Source organism: Carassius auratus, chromosome 29 (genome assembly GCF_003368295.1).
Source record: "Carassius auratus strain Wakin chromosome 29, ASM336829v1, whole genome shotgun sequence".
In the NCBI taxonomy this organism is placed as follows: Eukaryota; Metazoa; Chordata; class Actinopteri; order Cypriniformes; family Cyprinidae; genus Carassius; species Carassius auratus.
Window position 1 is genome coordinate 488,694 of NC_039271.1, and position 22,012 is coordinate 510,705.

A 22,012-nucleotide genomic window follows, 5' to 3' on the forward strand; every position below is an offset into this window, starting at 1 on the left:
TAGACAGTGGACGACTAGCATTTGTAGTATATTCGTAAAATTGTAGTTCTTCTAGTCTAGGATGATTGTTGTTGGGGCACTGACTGAACCCTTTGTTGTGTCGGCTGTTGAACATGTTATCTTGTATTCATGTGTATTTGTTTTTATGATCAATTTTGGTACTAAATAACAAATAGTACAGCATTTTACAAACCATGTGAGTCAAAGGTTCAAAATCCATTTAAAATACACAAACAATGAAAACCAGCAAAAGGAACGCGTTTATTCAACTTAGGCAGACATGCACATTATTAACATGCATGATGCACCCCAAGCAGCACTTCCAGAGAAAGTGATTCAAAAGCAAAATCATTTATATTGGCACTGTTTTCTAAATATGGCATATATTTCACTGGGATGTGGGTAAAAGATGATAAAGGTAATAAACATCCTTTAAAAAAAAAAAAAGAAAAAAAAAAAAGAGTGATAAAAATGTTGTTCGGCATATTCACATTTATGGAAGTAAATATAATATACCTATTTATACAATACAGAAAAACACAAAAACCTAAAAACACTGGTTCTCCTCAGGTAAACTAGTTCTCAGAGCTTCACTAAAGCTTCCCTAAATGTAGGTTAAAACCCTGTGAAAGCCTCGTGTCCAGTGAGGCGGGGAGGACTATTTGGCTGCCCATGTGAGGTAAAGAGCGTCGGTCTCCAGTCTCTTGATGTCCTAATGCGACTGGATGGGCCCAGATTCAAAACAGTGTGGTAAAGTTACAATTTCTGAGAAGAACTCTGCAGGGCTTTCCTGCTCCAAGCCGAGGTCTTTCATCACAGGCCGCTTGATCCATGTGGATTTACTGTCCCTTTCCCAACCAACCCCAATACATTAAACGAGACTCACTTGATCAAGAAGCACTCGGAAAACTACTGTCATTTTTACAAAGGACAGCATCCCACTATGATAACAATCACCAGGGTTTCCCAGTCCACCTTCTGAAACACAACTTACTGGGATGGGTAAGATACCTGCCACTGTCGGAATATCGAAAACACCCTTTTTGATTTGTCATGAGGACCCTGGATGGAAAAAAAAACAGGGCATTAGATGAATGAAAAATGATTGCTTTGGCAAAATACTCAAGTACAAAGTTGTCATATTTGGTTCACCTGGGCTGGACTGGCCCCTACTGGACTGAGGCTTCTCTTCATAGATAGAAACAGAGTAAGCGCTGCTTTCCAGCCAGGCTGAGGAAGCTCAGCCTCAGAGCCAACACAGACAGAGCCTTCTAGATTGGCCTCCTCTCTTTCCACACTTACCCAAGGACACCAGTCTCTGTGCTGGGCTACTGGGTCAAAAACATTTCTGTGCATGGACCCTTCCTATAACAGAAAAACAAAAGTGCTTAAATGTGTTTAAAACTCAATAGATTTTATCCAAGTAAGTAACAAACACATAAAATGCATGTTGTAATATTATATTGTTCTATAGTAATAATAACTTTATATACAGTAATAAAAGTAAGAGACCATGTCTGTGCGTGTGTGTGATATATATATATATATATATATATATTAAAAACAATTATAATGGATCATCCTTACAGAGCCACAGGTAGAGGAGAGACGTGGGCGTTTTGTCTTTCGCTGAGGACTAGAGGGCACATCCACAGCCAGGTTTTCTCCTGGGCCCCTGCTGCGAGTCATGGGTCTCTTGCCCCTGGACAGGGGGCTGGGAAACTCCTCATGTGGAATAGGGGAGTCCCGGTTTCTGGTGTGGAGGACCTGTGAGGATGGTGTACTCTCCATCTATATGCATGAGTCAATGTTGACAAAGTTTAGATGGTTATGGCTAAAGAACATCAGTTGAATTTAATGGGAATATAATTGTTTACATGGAAAGTTTCTATTTCAAATTTTACTATATACATATGCTGTACAACTTCAAAATGTATATGACCCACCTGCTCGGAGCGTGTGGGGTCCTGACTACGCAGCTTCATTCGACATGGAGTGGGGGACTGGGATGGTGAGGTGGGCATCCCCTTTTCCCCACTTGTGCCTTGAGATGGAGTCAATGCAGTAGAAGATGTTGGAGACTGTGGAGGATTTTCGATCTCTGAAACGGTCTCCATTTGAAAAAAGCTCCACATTCCCACCTTTCTCATGCAGTACGAACAAGTGAGGATAGGCAGATTCATAGCTTGGAGTGACGGGCTAAATAGAAACACGGCAAAGAGTTGCGTGAAATAAAAGTTTAGCAGAAAATTTGCCAAGATTTCATTAAAGGTCACTGATTGGATTTTTACCTGGCTGCCCAACCACAAAGAGCTACGATACATGCTGCCACCTGTACAGAGAGTGGATCTGATGAGACCTTAGTAGGAGAACCACACTGCTTCACCTGTTCTTCTTCAATCAGCTGTAGGAGAACACTTATTACATCTTCAGTCAAGGTCTGAGAGAGAAAAAAAAAAACAATTATGAATGCATAGAAGAACCATTCTTGGACTTCCCTTTAAAAATATAATATCATACCATGGCTTTAAGTTGCTCTGGTTTCATAGCAGGCAGCTGCTGTTCTAGAAGGCAAGCACTTTTGAAACGGTCTAGAAAGGCACAGAGTAATAGCGTCGGCTCATTAACAGGAACCATCCAGAAGCGATCTGGAAAAAACAACACTGTTGACTAGCAATGTCTGCTTAAGATTTCAGACAGACTAGTGGACCTCTCAAGATACCTGGACATGGAAAATCTGGCCAGGAACAGAATTTCTCATGTTGTGTTTGAAGCTGTTGAAGCAACTCTGAAATCCGTCCTTCATCTAAAAAAAAAGAGAAGTTAAATAAGTTGATGTGTGCGGATACAAAATATGTCTTCATTGTATAATATATATATATATAAGTGGTGGGCACCCATGTTCAGGCGGTTGCGGTCGGTCAGTGAGTTCCAGCAGTGCAGCGATTGTTTACGTACCGAGTAGCGGACTGCAAACGCATGTGAAAGCACAATAGTATGAGTCCGTGCTGCTTCTGCACCACATACGTAACGCACACTGCATACGGATTATGTGTGAAACAGGCGTGCGTCTTGTCGAGGTTTCCATTGGAAAGCTTCTTAAAAAAAAAAAAATCCCTGAAGCAAACCCGGCGGCTTCAGCTGCATCCATGTTAGCACATCAAATTTGATGTGGTAATACACACAGGTTCAAAGACTCGTTCTCGACCCCCACAGTGCAATTCGGTTAGGCATACATCCGCGCTAAAATATCAAGGTGAAAGTCATCATAGCTCACTTAGTATAGACCCAGCTCCCAACCCAACTTTGAGAATAGATTAAAGGCTATATTTTTTTTAATCGCCTGATAAAAGTCTCCCGTTAACACAGCAGGTTAACCCCGATAACGGCCCACCACTAATATGTATATATATATATATATATATATATATATATATATATATAGATAGATAGATAGATAGATATAGTCCAAAACTTACATTTCTGAAAGTCCAAGGTTGCTTGGATTGATGCACAGAGGAAAGCCTGGCAATTAGAACACTTCAGCATGTCACAGTCTACATTGATCCAGCCGTACCGTGCACATCTCAGCGGCGACAGCGCACGGGGCTTTCCGGCCCATTTGAGACAGTGCTTATGTCAAGGATGAATTTTGCAAAAGCAATCAATGAGTGATCATCTTTTCTTCCATATTTTGACTTATTAACAAGTGAAAAACATTGGGCAAGACATAAATAATACACACTGCAACATTTCGTTAAGAAAGAAGAACTGTCAGTTCTGATTTCATGGTGACTAAGGCTGTCAGATTTTAAGGATTTTTTTTATTCATCACAGACTGTCTGGCAAAGATGAATCATAATTGACTAGATGTGTGATGCAACATCTGGAAATCACTGAAGAGTCCAACTACTAAGTTTGATTAATCTATACCAGTAATGCAGTTTATTTTGCAACACAAACTGGTTGCTGGATTGTGACATCAAGGGACACTTCAAAAGGATATTGAGTAGGATTCCACTCTGTTGAAAAATGCTTCTTTGTTTGCTGCCTCACAAGGAGCTTTCCCAAGGCCATCTGGAGACAGTGTGTTTGGATCCTGCTGTGAACTGAGATGTGGAGAAGAAAGTGAATCAGCCTAGTATTATGCATAAACTATGGTACAAATGTTCCCGTTAATCCATATTTTCTCAGCCATAAATAGATCCCAAGTTACCTTGCAGCATTGCAAGCACTTATTTAATTCCTAAATGAAAAAAAAAATACAATGCATGCATTGGTCCAAAAACAATCAAACAATCTGCAGAAATATACATTTTAAGATCGATTGGGAACAAGGTGGTAGACCAGCTCCAACTACCATGCTTCAAAAGTCAGCTTGACGAGCTGGTAGCTTGTTTGTTGCTAGTCAAAGAGGGTATACCAGTATGCATCAGCTAGAAACCACATACATGTTGACAGGTAGATTGTTAACGTGGTTTGTTTCTAGTCTAAAGTCTAACTGGTGGTCTTCTTTAGCTGGTGGATTTCCCAAGACTTACTAGCGGTTTAGTAAGTTAATGTTTATTTTGGATCACCCCCATGTTCCAAAACACAACTACCATGTTAGGTTCCATTTTCCACAAGGATTTTCAATCAAAAATTATCGGTTTGCTGTATTGTTAATCGTTCCTGTCCTGATGTCTTCGCGCTCATTTTAACCCTTTCGCAAAAAAAAAAAAAAATAATTACAGAGAAACTCTTACAAATTTAACACGTTGTCTTCCGAAGCAACCCCTTCGTTGAGAAGTTCTCGCACTTTGAGGGGAGACACGAGTGGACTTTTGCTTTGTTTCTCGCCGTTTTCTGAGCGATTAAACCAGCCGCCGGGCGCCGCCATGTTCAGTGTCGGTCTCTAAACCCTCCCCCGCTGCATATGAATTGTCAACATTTTTACACACAGTTCCACCTCTTCCATTACAAAAATGTACCGTGGTAAACGTTTAAGAAGCTTTCTGTCATTTTTCAAAATTTCTTATTTTGATGACAGTGATTGCTAACACTAAAATTCTGATAGCTGAATTGCAGCAACATTTTATTCTGTATTTTTGTATACGCCAAACTGCCATGACCTTGTTTTGTTTTCGTCTAAATACTGTTCCTCTTGTTAGCATCTTAGTAATGTTAATCAGAGACAAACAAATACAAAACTATATGGTTTAACAACATGGATTATGAATTGTTTATTGTGAGGCTACATTATATAGTTACCATAGACTGTATGGTAGTTACATCCATTTTTAAAACAAACAGGTAGTTTGTGCAGTAAAGGATAACATTTGTTTTTCTGTAGTCACTTAGTAGGTAGTAGGTACTTATAGCTTAGATACAAGCTGCTGTTCTTGAGTTGGGCTGAGAACAAAATAACCACACTAAGACATGTCTCATATTGTTGTTTGACACGATTGATTTTGAAGTAGAAGTGTGAAGACTTGAAATGAAACAGCTTCTTTGACATTCAGTGGAAGGAGGTGAACAGAATGCACTGTCATTGTATTTTGTGTTGTGAAAAGATTTCACATTTCATAAGTGCTTACTCAAATATATGCCTCTCTAAGCTGCTATCAATAAGCACAATTACTTAGCAGGTACATTTTGGAATTTGATTTTTTTTAAAAAGTTTGTGTGCAAATATATATATATATATAATAAAATGTATTGAACAGTTCACTTAAGACTTAACTAGTAAACAATAAGTCTTTGGCTGATGATACACAGGTCAACTTTTTGGGCAATGTTGCCATCAACAGGCAATAGACATTTGGTACCCATTATCAATGTGAAAGAGCTCAAACACTGCTCAAAAAATTGCCCAGTGTATCATCAGCCTTAATGAATATAGGAAAGATAAAGCACCAGTATTGCTTAGATAAACGTGAGTCTCATGCAAAATCTTGTTTATTGTGGATTGGCCAAAATTTTAATCAGAAAAATGAGACTGATTATCTCTTACCTAACTAATAGTTGGTCAGTCTAGTAGTTCTTCAGTCTTAACAGACACTGACCACAGTATTGCTTAGATAAATGTGAGACTTTCATGAAAAATATTTTTCAGTATTTGTTTTTTAGGTAAACAGTCCCTATTTTTCTAATTTGGTGAATAATAAATACCCCATTAATTTTGAAATTAATGCAGGACATGGCATTTAGTATTAAACTCTGATGTTTTTTTTTTTTTTACATAAAATATCGAAAAACGCGAAATACAATTTATGCGACAAGCTACAACAATTTTGTATTTATTTATTTATTTGTATTGGACGTTTTAGGTCAGCTTGAAGTATTTAAGTCAAATCAGTTGATTTGGTTGTAAAGTTTGACGTTTACGATGAAGACTTTTATTGTGAAAGGCATAAAACCATCTGATTATATTCATTGCTTTTTTTGTTTTGTTTTTTTTTGTGGCCATCTTGGTTTTCATCAGCGTTTCTACATTCACTTTCATTGCAAAGGACCTCCTGACCGGTCATCTATTTCGTTCAAACGTCTCTTCGCGGGAAGCATGGGCTGAGTTCTGCTCTGCGGTTCGCCTCTGTCTGCTGAAGGAAGCCCCGTCGTCTGCTAATGCGTGACTGTAGTTGGATGATTTCAGCGTGATTCTCGGAGAGATGTCTGCCGCAGAAGGAGCTCATAGCCCGGACAGACTCAATCAGTTTGAGCAGCTGTCTGGAAGGCCTCCGCTAAGAGCTGCAGGTCAGTGAGAAGTCAGTTAACAGCTTGAATTAAGCACAAACATAGCAATATTTTCCTCCATAAACATCCATTTCTATCTCATTTCTATCATAATGTAAAGCACAGTTATTTTGTATTTTTACATATAGCGCTGCTAGCATTTAGCGTTAGCCGTGTCGCTAATGTCTTTGTTTTGATTACAAACTTTATAAATGAACATGTGAAATTATTATATTTATCACGTGTCATATTTGGCAAAAGGCTGTGCATTGTCACGTTTTGTTAGTCTGTCTGTAAAAAAAGTTTTATTAAATACTGGCAACGTTAGCTTGCAGATTGAGTCTGACAAGTTCATTTGCATTTTAGCTAACGTTACATCTGTCAGACTTATTTTATTTATTTAGGATGTAAATGAAGAGGATAGGAATATTTTTAAATGCTTTTATACCTGCTTGTAACGTTTTCTTATTTTTAATCAGGTCTTTGATCAGCTTGTCGAGTGAAGTTTAAGCTTGTCTTTAAGCTCTGCTAGTGTTAGGAAATACAAAAGATGGCAATATAGTTGTTAGATATTGAAATTTATAATAAAAGTCGGTGCTTTAAGTCTGTCATTTGTTTGCAGATTAAAGTTTTAAACAAAACTGTTTGGAATAACTTTGTAATCGTCAGCATAGTGATATACTGAAATAAAAAGGGTCAATTTGTTACTAAAGTATTTATTTATATTTGTATATTAAATGTAAACGTTCAGATCTGTTTGAATGTTTGACTAAATGATTTTTAATGCACACCAGCAGTAAAAAGAATGAATGTGCCGAGGCTCATACACAGAATTGCTCTGTGTTTAGTGTAATGTTTATAGTTCAGGGATGTATTTCACTTGGCTGTTTGTTTGGACTGTTAAATAGTGCCACAGATCAGCACATGGGTAAATACAACTCCATGAGTAAATAAAAGTCCGTCTCCGTCCTGGGGTCTGGATCTACTCAAAGTCACAGTGTAAATATCCTGTGAGCTTTGCTTTTCTAATCTTTCATCTGCAAGACATACGCAGTGATCGTTTCTGTAGCTGTAATGCATTAAAACCATACTGCCGTGTGACTTCAGGACATTTAATGATGTTCACACCACCCATCTCATAGCCTGCAGCTCTAGCCATCTGTATCCTCCTTCCTGTCTATATATAATGAGTGATTCAAATTTATACTTGTGCAAAAGCTACACTATGCACATCTTATGTATTCATCATAACAGGCTTCATAGATTGAAATGAATGCAGAATGTTAAATGGAACACAAAGGTTGTTCTAAACATGGAGGATGTGTGTCATGAACATGCATAATACACGCTTCTTGTCTGGAGGCAACTGGTTTATTGTAAATGTTGCGCTCGGATGATCTTTTGCATATGTAAATCATAAAAACCTTAAATATAACCAGGTGATTTGCTTGGTGCAATAGTAATATGTGCTGTCATGGCCAGAGGTTTTCATGTCTTGTGAGGACATCTTCAGGTTGTCTTTTGAAAGGGCTTACTGTCTGTTCTTACACTTTGGGTGACTTCTGATGGTCCAGAACGCTTAGCAACTGCATAGCATCACTCTGCCAAACATCACTGTTGTGCAACTATAATTTGCTTTCTGTAGAGCCAATAGAAACCAGTGCATATGCTTAAACCAACGTAGGCTCAAACCAGTTATCAGTGTGTTTTCATGTGTTTTCAAACATTGAATTCAGTATCAACACAGTAGATTAAACAGAGCTGTAAATATCAGGAGGCCTGGAAAAGTCATGGAATTAATACAAGATAATATAGGTTTGTTAAGATTATAGAGTGAATATAAATTTGTGTTCATCTCTAATTTTGTTGATTCTGAATCGCCAGTTCCTTATCCAGTAATCACAACCGCTTAGAAAAATCGTGGGAATTAAGTGGTAAAAGGAGTGGAAACCCTGATAAATATTTTTTTTAAGAAGTCTCTCATGTTCGTTCAAAGCTGCTTTTTATAACTAGAATACAGGAAAACATTAATGTAGTGAAATATTATAACTATTTAAAATAACTGCTTTCTTTTTTTCATATATTTTAAAGCTTTCAGCAGCCCTTACTCCATTCACAAGAAACATTTCATTTAATATTTTTTTGTAGAAATTCAAGGTCAAATGAACAGCATTGAACCTTGTAAATGTCTTTTATTCTCATTTTGATCATAATAATCCTGGCATAAATAAAAGTATTAATTTCTTTAAAAATAAAATAAAAACTGACCCCATAGTAACAGCACCAAATATCCTAATATTCAATATCCTAGTAAATCCTAATTTAAATACTGTATTTCCTCCCTGGTTTGATAGTGGAAACACTATTTTTTTGCACCTTTGTTTTCTTGTTATAACTTTCCTCCCTTCTTCAGACAGCAGCATATTGTTGTGTTATAGTATGGTACAAATGTACATGTTTTTTGATTTTGTCCTGTGAATGTGTTGTTCATGCACTAGTACCAAAGGGGTTTTGCTTGAGCATTAGTGCTAGTACTCTTTTAATTATTGTGGCCTATGTGGATGAATCTCTTAGAAACCTTGCACACTGAACACATACAAAATGGAATTGGATGATTTTGTTGTCCTTTCTTCTTAAAAAGAGAAAAAGAAAGAGGAAATATTGGATCCATCATCTTATCCAAGGAGAGTTCCATCGCTTTATCACTTCGCTTGTATGGTGGCTCAAAATTATCAGAACACCTCTCAAAATGCAGAAAATCTTTAAATATCTGATGGGACAAAGTTTCAGAGGCAGTGTGTAAACGAGATTGACTCAGTGTGAGCTCGTATTTATTTTTTAACGTGTGAAAATAAATGTGCAAGGGCCTTTAATGTTTTTTTTTTTTGTTATTGCACAGATTAATTAAACTGTGGGACGTGTGGCAGTGAGGAGGTTTTTCTCCTATAGGATATGACATACCAGATCACTTTTTGATGTACATTAGTCTTTATTTTCATTTGACAACCCATTGGTTGACCCCTTGAGTGTTGGGTACGGTGTTTGTCTGTTTATGTGTTCCTTTATTTTGCCATTGTCCCTTTGTTGTTGTTTTGTCTGTCTGACTGCGGTAATTGTGGTAACAGGCTCTAAGAAGAGAGTTTCCTGGGTACAAGCTCGAAGACTCCTTGGCCAGCCCTGCCCCACTCTACGGATCCCTAACAGGTTTTTAAGAGAAGGTGGGTAATAGGCGATGACCGCCTTTTACTGAACTTCAAAAAAGAAAACCCACATGACAAATCTGGAGGCTTCTCCCATGCTGTCCCCACCCTACCTCTCTTCAAAACTGCTCTTAATCACTGTGGTGTTAAGAAAAAAAAAGAAAAGAAATAAAAAGACCAGGGCTCTTTCTGCTTCGCTTTCAGTGGGGGCAAAGCTGGGGCAGGATGGCTTTGGTGTTAAAGAAAAAAAAACGGGAAAGGTCAAAGTGTTTGTCTGGTTGTGTGTGAGGGATGTGTATTGGTCCTTTTTATTTTTATTGATTGCGTCAGTTTTGTTTTTAGTTCCCTCCCATCCTTATTAGCTCATCCCACTCAGGTGCTGCATCCGGGTTTCACTGCCAGGAAATTTGCCAGGGTGTGGTTGCTAGCTTGCACGTGCCGTGATCATAGTTTACCTTTGGACTGTTCAGATCAGTTCTTTTCAGAGATTCAAAGAATGAATTAACCATGTTGGGTGTCACCTTATCAAAGTTTTGTACACTGGGACACAAAAAGAAAAGAAAAGAAAAGGTGTATGCATATTTTGTGAATTGCCATTTTATAAAATTGTATTCCTCAATTCGAAATATCTCTCTCTCACTCTCAAAATTGTATTAATATATTTAAAAATGTATTGTTTTCATTTTAATAATGTTTAATAATAGTAACAATATATCAATGTATTTGTATTATTGATTGGAGTAATACTATAGATGAAACATTAAGTTTTTATTGTTAAAATAACAATCATGGTAAACAAAAAATAATGTGTGTGTGTGTATATTATATATAATATATATATATATACATACATACATATATAAATACACACACACACACACATATATATATATATTTATATATATATTTGTAATAATAACAACAGATTTTATTATTATATTAATAAATAATAGCATTTATTTAGAAATGGAGTTGTTTCAGCTGAACTCCTGATTGTGTTTCAGTGAATTGTGTTTGGGGGAGAGTGGCTATAGCTTCTTTGACATGAACATTTAATTAACTAGACCTAGAGCTTTGTCTAAGGGAAGGAAGTTCATCTAAATCTCTGATTCCTGAATCTAGTCGATTCCATATCTGTATCCTGTTATAAAATTCTGAATATATCTGGTTGGGGATTATGGAGCTTACTCGGGTTTTTATTTGCAGCCTGAAGTATGCATTTCATGTAGGATTGATGTGGTTGGATTTGCTCACTTTATTGCTGAACTAATTAAAAATGAGTGTTGATCTACTCGTTTGTGTTTGAAATGTAGTTAAAAAAAATGTGTTTGTTTGTTTTCCAACTGCTTACCTTTTAATAAAACTAGAATGGCTAATATGTTACTGTTATTGTAACTATAAACTAATAAAACAGTTGTCATTTTGTTTCACAGGTGACTTTGTGAAGAACTATCTCAAATGTGTATACCTCCTTCCCGCTTTCCAGAATTGTCCCGTTGACATTGTATTGTGGTTTCTCAGAATAATTTGTTGCCGTACATTCCAAATCCAGCAGCAAACACTGGATCTCGTTTTTTTTTTTTTTCTCCGCATCTTAAATCATTCCTTCTACCTTTTAAGAAAAAGAATCAGTGAGGACCTCTCATAATCGCCACTAACTGAGGTGTGTAGTAGTTTATCTTTGGTCTTGTCATCTATATGCTGCTATCTGTTATTGTAGGTCACAGAGCCCCCCCGGCCCGGAGCGGCCATCGCTGTGTGGCTGACAACACCAACCTCTATGTGTTTGGAGGGTATAACCCCGACTACGACGAATCGGGTGGCTCAGAGAATGAAGACTACCCTCTGTTCAGGGAGCTGTGGAGGTTCCACTTCGCCACAGGAACATGGCAACAGATCCGCACAGAGGGTTTCATGCCTACTGAACTGGCTTCAATGTCAGGTAAAATGTGTTCTATCTTTCTTAATCGTTTCTTTTTTTAAGAAATTATATTGATTCTTAAATCCCAAGAATCGATTACTCTAGCCTGTTTTAAGTTAATGAATGGAACATTGTGCGCCTCCCTCCAGTAAATCACAATTAGCTTTGTGATTTGTTACTTTTGACATAGAAGTCTCATATTTCAAATTCGGACCATTTTTCTCACAATATTCAAACAATTAAAACCATTTTGGCGCGGTTTAATGTGGAGTGACTGATCGCTGTAGCGCATCAGTTATTTATTAGTGAATCCGTCAGGTTTTTATGACAGCCATCATTTAAATGTCTTTATTTATGTGATTTTTAAAGTTAGTATTGGAACTGTATTATTATAAAAACTTAATTCAGTGTTATTGAAAGGCGACATTGAATGCAAAATGCACTTTTATATGGTTGGACACAACCACCCTACAATGATAAAAATGTTAACTGAAACTATCAAGCCATTTTGATTCGCTATATGAATACATGTATGTGTATAATAATAATAATTTATTGGCTTTGTTTTTGTCTTGTTATTGGTTGTTTGATACGTGATTTTGTTGTGTTTTGAGGATGTGCCGAAAGGCCACAAATCTGTTAACAGTAAGTCAGGTATTTTAAACCTCGTCGCTCACTTGACCGTCATATTTGTACATCACACAGCTGTTTTGCACGGAAACAACCTGCTTGTTTTTGGCGGGACCGGAATCCCGTTTGGGGAAAACAACGGAAATGATGTTCACGTCTGCAACGTTAAATACAAACGTTGGTCCCTCCTCAACTGCAGGGGCAAGAAACCCAATCGAATATATGGACAGGTACAAAAGCCTTAAATTCTGATGTTTACTAGTAAACATACTAACTTGTATTGATTAATTGAGTGATCCCTAATTTGTTTGAAGGCGATGGCCATAATCAACGGCTTCCTATATGTATTTGGAGGTACGACAGGCTACATCTACAGCACAGATCTTCACAGACTGGATCTGACAACACGTGAGTGGATTCATCTGAAACCCAACAACCCTCCAGATGACCTGCCGGAGGAGCGGTAACCTTTGATTTCCTTTTAAACCAAGCTAGGGTCACTGAACACATTTATGCATGCCACCACTTTTTGTCTGATGCTAAAATGTCAGTCTGTGAACAGATATGCCAAACTTTGTTCTAAATTTGTTTTGTATAGATATAGGCATGAGATAGCCCACGATAGACAGAGGATCTATATTCTAGGAGGGGGAACTTCCTGGACTTCCTACCCATTAGACAAGGTACAAATGTTTCCATCAATTGCAATTTTTAAGGCAGTGTTCATTGTGTTACATGACATCTGTTTGTTTACTGGAGCTAATGGGCCTTGCTCAAGAAATATGAAAACATTCATGTAGTTCATACTTAAATTTATCAGTTGCAGTCTTAATGATTTTGTTCAGAAATTGTAATGACAGTTTTCACAAATGTTTGTATCAGATACATGCATATAACCTTGAAACAAATTCCTGGGAGGAAATCACAACTAAGCCTCATGAAAGAATAGGTTCGTAATGCAATTCTTGACTTAACATCTGACAATGGAAAGCCTACTGTAAAAGTACATGCTTAATCAGTGCATTTTTTTTCAGGATTCCCAGCCCCTCGGAGATGTCATAGTTGTGTGCAGATTAAAAATGGTAAGGGGTTAATAATGTAAATGCTGAGTTTATGATCCATTGTAGGGCTCAGTGTGTGATTTGCTGTTGTTCTTTGTGGCAGATGTATTTATATGTGGAGGTTACAATGGTGAAGTAATACTAGACGACCTGTGGAAAATCAACCTGCTGACGTTTCAGTGGAATAAACTACCTGCAGTGATGCCTGAACCTGCGTACTTCCACTGTGCTGCTGTTACCCCGGTCAGTTCACACTTAGTTCATTTTAATATTTTGAATTATGTGTTTATATTAAGTATTTATTTTTCATGTTTAATCTGTGGTTAACAATTTTCCAAAAGTATCTTTAACACTTAAAAATCTAAGATGTTTTTTTTTCTTTTTCTCTCAGGCCGGCTGCATGTACATCCATGGTGGTGTGGTGAACATCCATGAGAATAAGCGGACTGGTTCCTTATTTAAGATCTGGCTGGTAGTGCCCAGTCTGCTGGAGCTGTGCTGGGAGCGTCTGCTCAAAGCCTTCCCACACCTGGCCCAACTTACCCCGATACAGCTGCTAAACTTGGGCCTCACCCAGGAACTCATTGAACGCTTGAAATAAAGAGGCGAGGGGACTGTGAGTGTGAGAGACAGACTGTGTACGTACTGTGCGTGTACCTTTTTTTTTTTTTGCAGCTGATCATGGGCAGCACTTGAAACCAGTGTGTGGATGATTACAAAAACAGGATCAACTAAGGAACCCCATCCTAACAAAGCCCGCCTTAAAACCAAAAACTGTAGAAGGCCTTTTTTGTTTTGCTATGCACCTTTTAATGATTTGAAAATCAATACAAAACATAAATATCCATTAGAGAGAAAGACCTATGGGTCAGTGACCTGAAAGTAACTCTTTTTTTTTCTTTCTTGAGATTGTAATATTGTTATTTATTGACCTTCAGTAGTGACCTGGGGGACACGTCGAGTAGATTTTAATGATGTATCTTAATTCAATTTCCTCTCCTGTCAAATAATTATTTAAGTTTTATGATTCACCACATCACGGCGTGAATATTAAATCAGCAGAGATGTGACCAGGGTTCGATTAGCTTGAGTTTCCAGGCAACTGTTTGGATATCTGAACAGACTTACGCAGAACTCTTGATGTCTGATTAAAATTAAATGTTTTAACAAAATGGGATTTGACAGAGAATGTTGATTTTTAGGTTGGATGCTGTTGCTCAGATTTGCAGTTAAGGCACAAACACCAAGACCAAGTAATGTTTCGGCAGAGCTGTTCCCATGTTTCACTCAGTTTTGTAAACCAATCGTTACATCACTGTGAATAAGGTGCTCCTAAAATGACTTTTAATGGTTTTACTGAAATAAAAAATGTTTTTCTGTAAATCATCCCTCATATGTTCAAACAGACACATTGACAGTGCCTTTACTGACCATGACATGATGTGCTAAATTTAACAAAGCCTTGCTAAAAGCACTTTATTATTATTAGTTATCTCAAATTCTATTCTAGAACAAGCTGACCTGAATTTATAATGCAAAAAATGCACACTTAGCTTCAAGCTTTCTAGCACTTGATGCATTTACCAAAAATAAAACTATTTAAATGTCAAACTGTTTGGTCAGCACAATGCTAATGATATTTTGGAGAGATAACCTTCCTGTCATTTAGCAATAATGTAGCGGAGCATCTTTTACTTTGCTGACCTAAAAAAAAAAAATCTCTGAATTCAAAACATATCTGGTCGCAATGACAAATACAGCATCTTGAATTCAGAGTTAATGCGTTTTGCCTTGTTGGGTTATGTAACCGGTTACAATTCTTTTGCACCAGCAATTGATGTAGTTGAGTAAAATGTTGAAAGGTTAACAATTGCCATTAAACCCAGTTAAATTTAATTTATGTTGACAAAGTAGCTTCTTTCTGGTATTAGGTCACATACATGCCCATAATATATGCCTATCCATCCACCTTCTGCCATCTTCTTTCTGCATGACTGGATTTCTATTTGCGTGGGTCAGGATTTAAGTGGTGCTTTGTCATACAGGCGACGTGCAGACTGACAACTCCACATTTATTTTTAGAAATGATTTCAGCAGCACAGTGAAAATTTTCACTCAGTCTGGATGGAGTGACGAGAGTCCCTACAATTGTGTTTTTGTTTTGTTTTTTGAGATGAGGGGTCTCGCTGGACTTCGATTCCTCAGTTGTCCAGCAAATGTTCAAGGTACTTACTGGTTACCTGTAACAGTTTTGGGTTTTACTGTTGAATAATTAATAAACTTCAAACTGGCGGTGTTGAATCTCTAGTGTTTACACTGGAAGGGAATAAAAAATGTATTGTGATTCATTGCTACATCCATTTCTTTCACTTTGTGTGTGTGTGAATGTAAAATATGCGAAAACAACTGTGGTCAGACCAGGGTTTCCGTTGTCCGGTAATTGCCGGACATTGGCCGGAAAAAAAATGAAATGTCCGACAAAATGAAATCTCTCCGGTCAAATTGTCCGAATAAAATTGCCTAATAATCCCGCCCCCCTAACACAATCTGAATTTGAGATTAAGCCTAAAATGTATAAAGCAAAAATACACCGAACTTTAGCTATGTTATGAAGGAACAGGCTCGTTTGAAAGTTATTAAATATTATTACATGGCTTGGTTGAATTCCAATGTGGAATGCGGTCTGTTATTTCTTGATATCAGACCGCTGCGAAGCACTAGCGGCGCCAGGATTTTGATTGTAGGTGGGCCTCCAGAAAACTGGATGGGCCAGTTAAAATAAGCCAAATAAAAACGGGTTCCCCTTTCATCTCCGTTTCAGCGCTTTTCTGGGCACTGAGGACAGCGACTCATTAGCCTACTTGAATTTAATGTGTAATTAGCATAGGTAAAAAAAAAAATTCGCTTTAAATTGTTAAAAAGACATTTCAAGCTTTCTTAAGATATATTTCATGTCTGTGAGGCCTACGCTGAGTTTCGTTAAATTAGGATGAGATGCACTCCAGTTCACTAGCAATGCGGCCGTAGAGCTGAAGATCTTTGCGGGTTCACTTCGGGCTAATAATTTCTATCATCTTACTCGGGCTCGGGCTCGGGCCGGGCTCGGGCTTGCGCTCCGGTTTGCGCGGTAAACGAGCGGTCATGTGATGTGTTTCGATTAGCGTGAGAAAGATGCGAAAATGAATGCTGAGCAGGTGTAACGGAGGCTTGCCTCTGGTGATTACGTTTTGGTTGCACCAGCAACTAAAGCAAACTCTGAGGTGTGGAAAAGTTTTGACCATGTTTATAATGAGAATAATGAGTGAATAATGACGCACCATCAGTGAGCGCAGGAGCGCGCTGAAGACATCTACAGTGGATTCAATCATTATCCTCCACAAAAACATGTAGACCTAGCCTAATCTCTGTGAGTAAAGGTTTTTCAAATGATAACTAAATATTCATCGAGTCTTAAATGCATAATGTTGACAGAGTATTTACGCTAATGTTGGCATTATTATTTTATTAAATAAAGCAAATCCGGCGGAGCCTTTATCTTAATTTCGTTATTGCCAAATACCCATCTTAATTTAACATTTATCTTAATTTTTTTTTAAATGACTCGTTTTTATTGGTGCGTTGGTCTATTTATAGTAGGTTAAATGAGCCTATGTTTAGAATGCTGAGATGTTACGATGTGACACAGGACTTATTTTATTCTTTATTCTAACTTCCAAGTGGTCTAGTCTACGTTAGTTATGAGTAAATTATGTTAAAACATGAATAAATTACTCATTGTTGACAAAAGGCAAACGAGCTGTGTGCGTGCGCACATTCGAAAAATGTCGGGCTGTAAACGGGTTCGGGCTTTAAAAAAGCTGTCAATCAAAATGTCGGGCTCGGGCCGAAACCTGTCGGGCTCGGGTCCTGTCGGGCCTAACTTTTAAGGCCCGATTACAGCTCTAAGTGGCCGCGAGGGCGCCTGCATGATTAGGCCTGTCGTCTGCTATATTTGCTTCTTATGTATTAAATCCAAGCAATTGGTTGATAAAAAAAATTATTAAAATTAAGATACAATTTATACAAAACGAAATTCACTTCAAAAAAGTATTTCTACTAAACAAAACTTAATTAAGTGGTCAAAATCATGTCTGACCCGCTCCATGTCTCTCGATATTGCGCATCTTATCTTACTCGTGCGGTTCACTTTTCATAATCAACATAAATTAAAAAATAACATTATAATATTTTAACAAATATTAAACTAAATTAGCTTATTTAATGGCTACAACATGTATAGTAGACCTAGAATCTCTATTTGTACAAATTGCTGCACTTTCATTTCATTCTGAATTTTGCACACATAAGTTGAAAGGCATTTGTTTGTGCATGCATGTAAAACATATCTGCAACTTTTATCAAGTTCACTGATAATTATGCGTGCATTTATGAATTATTATCTTAATCTATAATGAAACAAGGACGAAACATATGCTTTGTTTGTTTAGAATGGAATGGATCGCAAATAGATCCGAATGAAGAAATGAACCATAGTAGAAAATGTTTTTTTTTTCCGTCTATTTGAAAGTTAGGCTAATAAACATGTTGCATTCGGCGGCCTGATTATGTCATTTTTTACGTTAAATAGCCTGCCTCCAGTTTTCCTCACCTTGACTAATTAAGAGGCGATACTTGACCGGCATATCATCAAAATGTCCGGAAAAGGAAACCTCTCCGGCACCATTTTTTTCTAGCGGAAACTCTGGGTCAGACAGAGGTGAAAGGTCAAAAAGAATTCTTTCTACTTAGAAACAGTTCATATTTAGTTCTCTCACCTCCTACTGATATGAAAAGCAGAGCAGAGCTGACTCATAATAATTATCTCTGTCCACGCTAATCACCAGAGAGAAAATAACCAGCGGCAACAGGTCTGAATAAAGTTTTTTTAAAGATATTAATGTCAATTAATGGTGCATATCAAAGAGAAAACATTTTTCTACAATAATGCTAACAAAAGGTATTATCAACAAAGGTTCAATTTCAGTATTATTTACACCCCCCCCCCCCCCCCCAAAAAAAAGGTGGGGAAACATTTTCATTTAGAAATTGTTAGACAATTTCACAAACAAGTACAAAGAAACAGCAATTAACAATGAATTAAATGCCCCCCCCCCAAAAAAAAAACAAACAAATTGTACTCCAATAATCTTTGTTTTATTAAATATTATAGTCTTCTATTTAATGTATATATATTTATATTTATACTATATATTTGTTTTCATATCTTATTATATTTTCATTATTGCCTCCATTTTATCATTATTTTCCTTCTTCCGCTCTGTATCTCTCATAAAAATATAAATAGGCCATAAATAATGAAAAAGGTACCATTTCATATGAGAGTGGTTTATAAACAGCCATAGGCATGAAGGATACTGACAGCATTGAAACACATTGATCCCATCCACAGTGTATTTGTAGTACTACCAGTTGAAGGCATGGTAACAGCACAGCACAACTCTGGTCTCACAACCTTGTGGCGAAAAAAAAAGACATGGCAATCATTAGTATTAAAACATTAAATGAGATGATCTACTAATGTAAATGGCAAATACTATAGTCCTAACCTTCTTCACAGTCCGAACATTGACCTCCTCTGGTGGCATAAACGCAGGGTGATGCTCAAGGTCCTGATGTTCATCTTTGACACAGGGATGGTGAAAACCATTATCCAGGACAGATGGCCAGGAAGTGACCCACAGCCAGCAGGGGGTATCCCAACACAGCTAAACAATATTCTGGTTAACAATCCTCAACTTTACCAACCACAGACTAAACCCCGAGAATGATTTACAGTATAATGATGGCCAATCAGCTAGATAAACAGTCTCACCCAGTAACGCACCTGTTTCAGAGGCGGTGTTGACACAGGGATTTCTGTGGGAACACAGCACAGCAGAGGTGTAGACTCTCACCTCCGAAGACTACTTTACCTCATCCACCAGGAATGGCCCTACAATGTGGGAATTTCACACAACATTTCCTCACCAGGCTGCTGCTCTGAAAAAAGAATTTACATTCAGATTTGAAATCAGTGCTGTTGTATTTCACAAAAATGTCAGGGAAAATTAGTTATTGGAAGCCTAAATTGATTATAACATGGAAAACAGCAGAGTTTGTAATGGCTTATTTTACTAGGCTTTGCAGATCAAATCAGACAGAATTTTTAAAAATACATAAATTGGCTACTTATATGTCTTTGAGGAAACTTCTACAGATGTATGTATTTTAGACTTACTTTCTGTAATGCCTTTCCAAATGGCCATAAGAAATAACCAACAGCTGCAAACAGATTTTTCCTATCACAGAATATGAGAGAACAGACTCAAATGGCAATGAAGTCCCAAAGTGCAAATGAAATTGTCTAGTAACAAAAATGAATCCCAAAAGAACCCTGACATACCATATGGGATTCTAGCAATAGTGCAAAACATCAGCAGACTAACCAAGAAGTAAAATAGGGATATCCACAAGCCAAAGATCAATGCATATATTACATTACCAGCAGTGATGAGTGATCCTAGGAGCAAAAGAGAGTTAAGCATTACAGTTAACAGACTATATTTTTTTTAACTTTGTTTAACAATTTTTTATCTATTGAAATAATACCGATATATTTTCAATGTGTTTACCACGGGTTGAAACAACCCCAGTAATGTGATATTTAAATGGAATGCGAATTTCAAATTAAAACTCTTAACAGGACTATTCTCTTAGAAGGCGATTCGGTGGTTATTTTCACTATTTTCACTGTATAAGGCTCTGGGTTCAGAAACTTCGTTGTTGGAGCAAATCAGACTTAATGACTTTCAGCCTCTAAAATGCAGTTCACTCATCATTGCTTCTTGTATATTGAACTGTGGTATAAAAGTAAATATACTCGCAAGCAGAAAAACTTGCTCTTGCTCAGTCAGACTATATTTTATATAGAGTGATAATCAATGTATTATCTCACAAAAATGTGTTCTGACTTAACTGGTTGGAGAATGAACAGTAACACAAACACAATTAAATGTATTTTGTGTTATGTAAATTACGTATAAATTACATAAAAATATTAAATATATTTTTTAAGCACTGCCATCTGTCAAGTGACCGGTGATTCAGCTTCATACAAACTCATACAAATCTGGAGAAAATCTGAGTACAAGAATATCAATGAGGGCAAAATATACGGGCCAATATTTGTTTATGTACTACTACATAAAGATACAATTTTTCATATAGTGCTGGGTAGAGGTGTTTCTCTACGAAGAAACATATTAATTTTATCAGTAACACTTAACATTATTTTCTTTTTTGTGTAATGAAAATAACATTGAAGCTTTCAACATAATCAGAATCTTCTAAGTTTCAGTAGATTTTATTTATTAATGGCATGTCAATATTAAAAAATAAATAGGCTATACAATGGAATGAGACTCTGGCAGGAAAACAGCAAAGATCACTAACACACATGAAAATACTGGCATAAAATAGTATTGATAAGGACAGACCAGCTCTTGTGAGGGAATACCAGCAACGGTGATGGAAAAAACATACATATACCATCGCAGTCACAGATCGCAAGCATCTTCATTAAACACTTTTTTTTTCTGAAAATACATTCTTGAAGGACAGTTTCAAATTGTCAGAAAAATGTGGCACAGCTGCTTTTTTGTTCATATTGCCACATATACTATCAATGGTCCAAGTAAAAAAAAAAAGAAAAATAATAAAAAGTGTAAATAAACTTAACATTTCAAACAAAATTCAAGCAAATCCAAATGTGTATGAAGTAAAAATCACTCCAATGGGTGTAAGAAACAAAAATGTGATCTAAAGTATGTACAGTTTAAAATAATATAAAATAAAATAGATGAGAAAAAAAAATTAAGTACAAAAATAGTTTTTGTAATAGCACTGTACAGAGAGAACTGTCAACATAACCACTGGCATTTTGAGCTACAATTTTTAAACAAACAAAAACAATGCCCTTTATTTTCTCTCACTCTTTGAATGACAGAAGTGGACTCGTTTGTGATTGCACCAGGCAATTTTCCAAACAAAAAAGTAACAATAATAGCTCAATAAATTCTATTTTTCTGAAGAAATAGGACTTTGTCAATTCCTTTCAATACTAATGGAAATACTATAGACTATTGGCCCACCACAAGCAAATGTAACTCCATACTTTTACCTATCCCAGTTTAATATGTCGGGACAACTTTAAATAAGCCATTCACACACTGATTCGTACACTATGCTTGTTTGAACGCCAACACAGCATAATTGGCTCAATCAATGGCATGTCTGTTTGACTGTCCAAATAGCAGATGGGGAAACCTGTTTGAAAACAGTCAATATTCATACCAAAATTGGACTGACAAAACTTGGTACCCTTCATTGGTGATCTGAAGGCAAATGCCAAATTTGGTTACAGCGCCATCTACAGATCAAGAGATCTTAAA

General features: G+C 36.9%; 2 protein-coding genes across 3 annotated transcripts; one reads left to right on the top strand and one right to left on the bottom strand.

The window, feature by feature from the left end:
* Positions 1 to 237: 237 nt before the first annotated feature.
* On the bottom strand, positions 238 to 4,922 carry LOC113047769 (nuclear-interacting partner of ALK-like). The gene is made up of 11 exons (XM_026209051.1): positions 4,746 to 4,922; positions 4,007 to 4,109; positions 3,480 to 3,630; positions 2,723 to 2,806; positions 2,521 to 2,648; positions 2,292 to 2,440; positions 1,947 to 2,199; positions 1,588 to 1,791; positions 1,153 to 1,365; positions 995 to 1,062; positions 238 to 858 (listed from the first exon to the last, which is right to left on the bottom strand). Exons 1-11 carry the CDS (start codon positions 4,877 to 4,879, stop codon positions 840 to 842), a joined length of 1,506 nt encoding a protein of 501 aa, XP_026064836.1. The 5' UTR covers positions 4,880 to 4,922; the 3' UTR covers positions 238 to 839.
* Positions 4,923 to 6,442: 1,520 nt separating this feature from the next.
* Positions 6,443 to 15,871, top strand: LOC113047771 (kelch domain-containing protein 10-like). 2 transcript variants are annotated; one of them, XM_026209053.1, is made up of 10 exons: positions 6,443 to 6,732; positions 9,837 to 9,929; positions 11,632 to 11,853; positions 12,538 to 12,692; positions 12,777 to 12,925; positions 13,061 to 13,145; positions 13,345 to 13,411; positions 13,497 to 13,544; positions 13,627 to 13,766; positions 13,915 to 15,871. In XM_026209053.1, exons 1-10 carry the CDS (start codon positions 6,648 to 6,650, stop codon positions 14,122 to 14,124), a joined length of 1,254 nt encoding a protein of 417 aa, XP_026064838.1. In that variant the 5' UTR covers positions 6,443 to 6,647; the 3' UTR covers positions 14,125 to 15,871. The 2 variants fall into 2 exon arrangements, with proteins under 2 accessions (XP_026064838.1, XP_026064839.1); XM_026209054.1 differs by lacking the exon at positions 9,837 to 9,929.
* The last annotated feature ends 6,141 nt before the right edge of the window (positions 15,872 to 22,012 follow it).

Coding starts and splice junctions, on each gene's coding strand:
- LOC113047769 (XM_026209051.1), bottom strand. CDS start 4,879: ATGGCGGCGCCCGGCGGCTGGTTTAATCGCTCAGAAAACGGCGAGAAA. Junction 2,649..2,722: donor GCCAGATTTTCCATGTCCAG/GTATCTTGAGAG, acceptor TGTTTTTTCCAG/ATCGCTTCTGGATGGTTCCT. Junction 1,366..1,587: donor TCTCCTCTACCTGTGGCTCT/GTAAGGATGATC, acceptor TTTCTGTTATAG/GAAGGGTCCATGCACAGAAA.
- LOC113047771 (XM_026209053.1), top strand. CDS start 6,648: ATGTCTGCCGCAGAAGGAGCTCATAGCCCGGACAGACTCAATCAGTTT. Junction 13,146..13,344: donor CTTCCTACCCATTAGACAAG/GTACAAATGTTT, acceptor TGTTTGTATCAG/ATACATGCATATAACCTTGA. Junction 13,545..13,626: donor TTGTGTGCAGATTAAAAATG/GTAAGGGGTTAA, acceptor TCTTTGTGGCAG/ATGTATTTATATGTGGAGGT.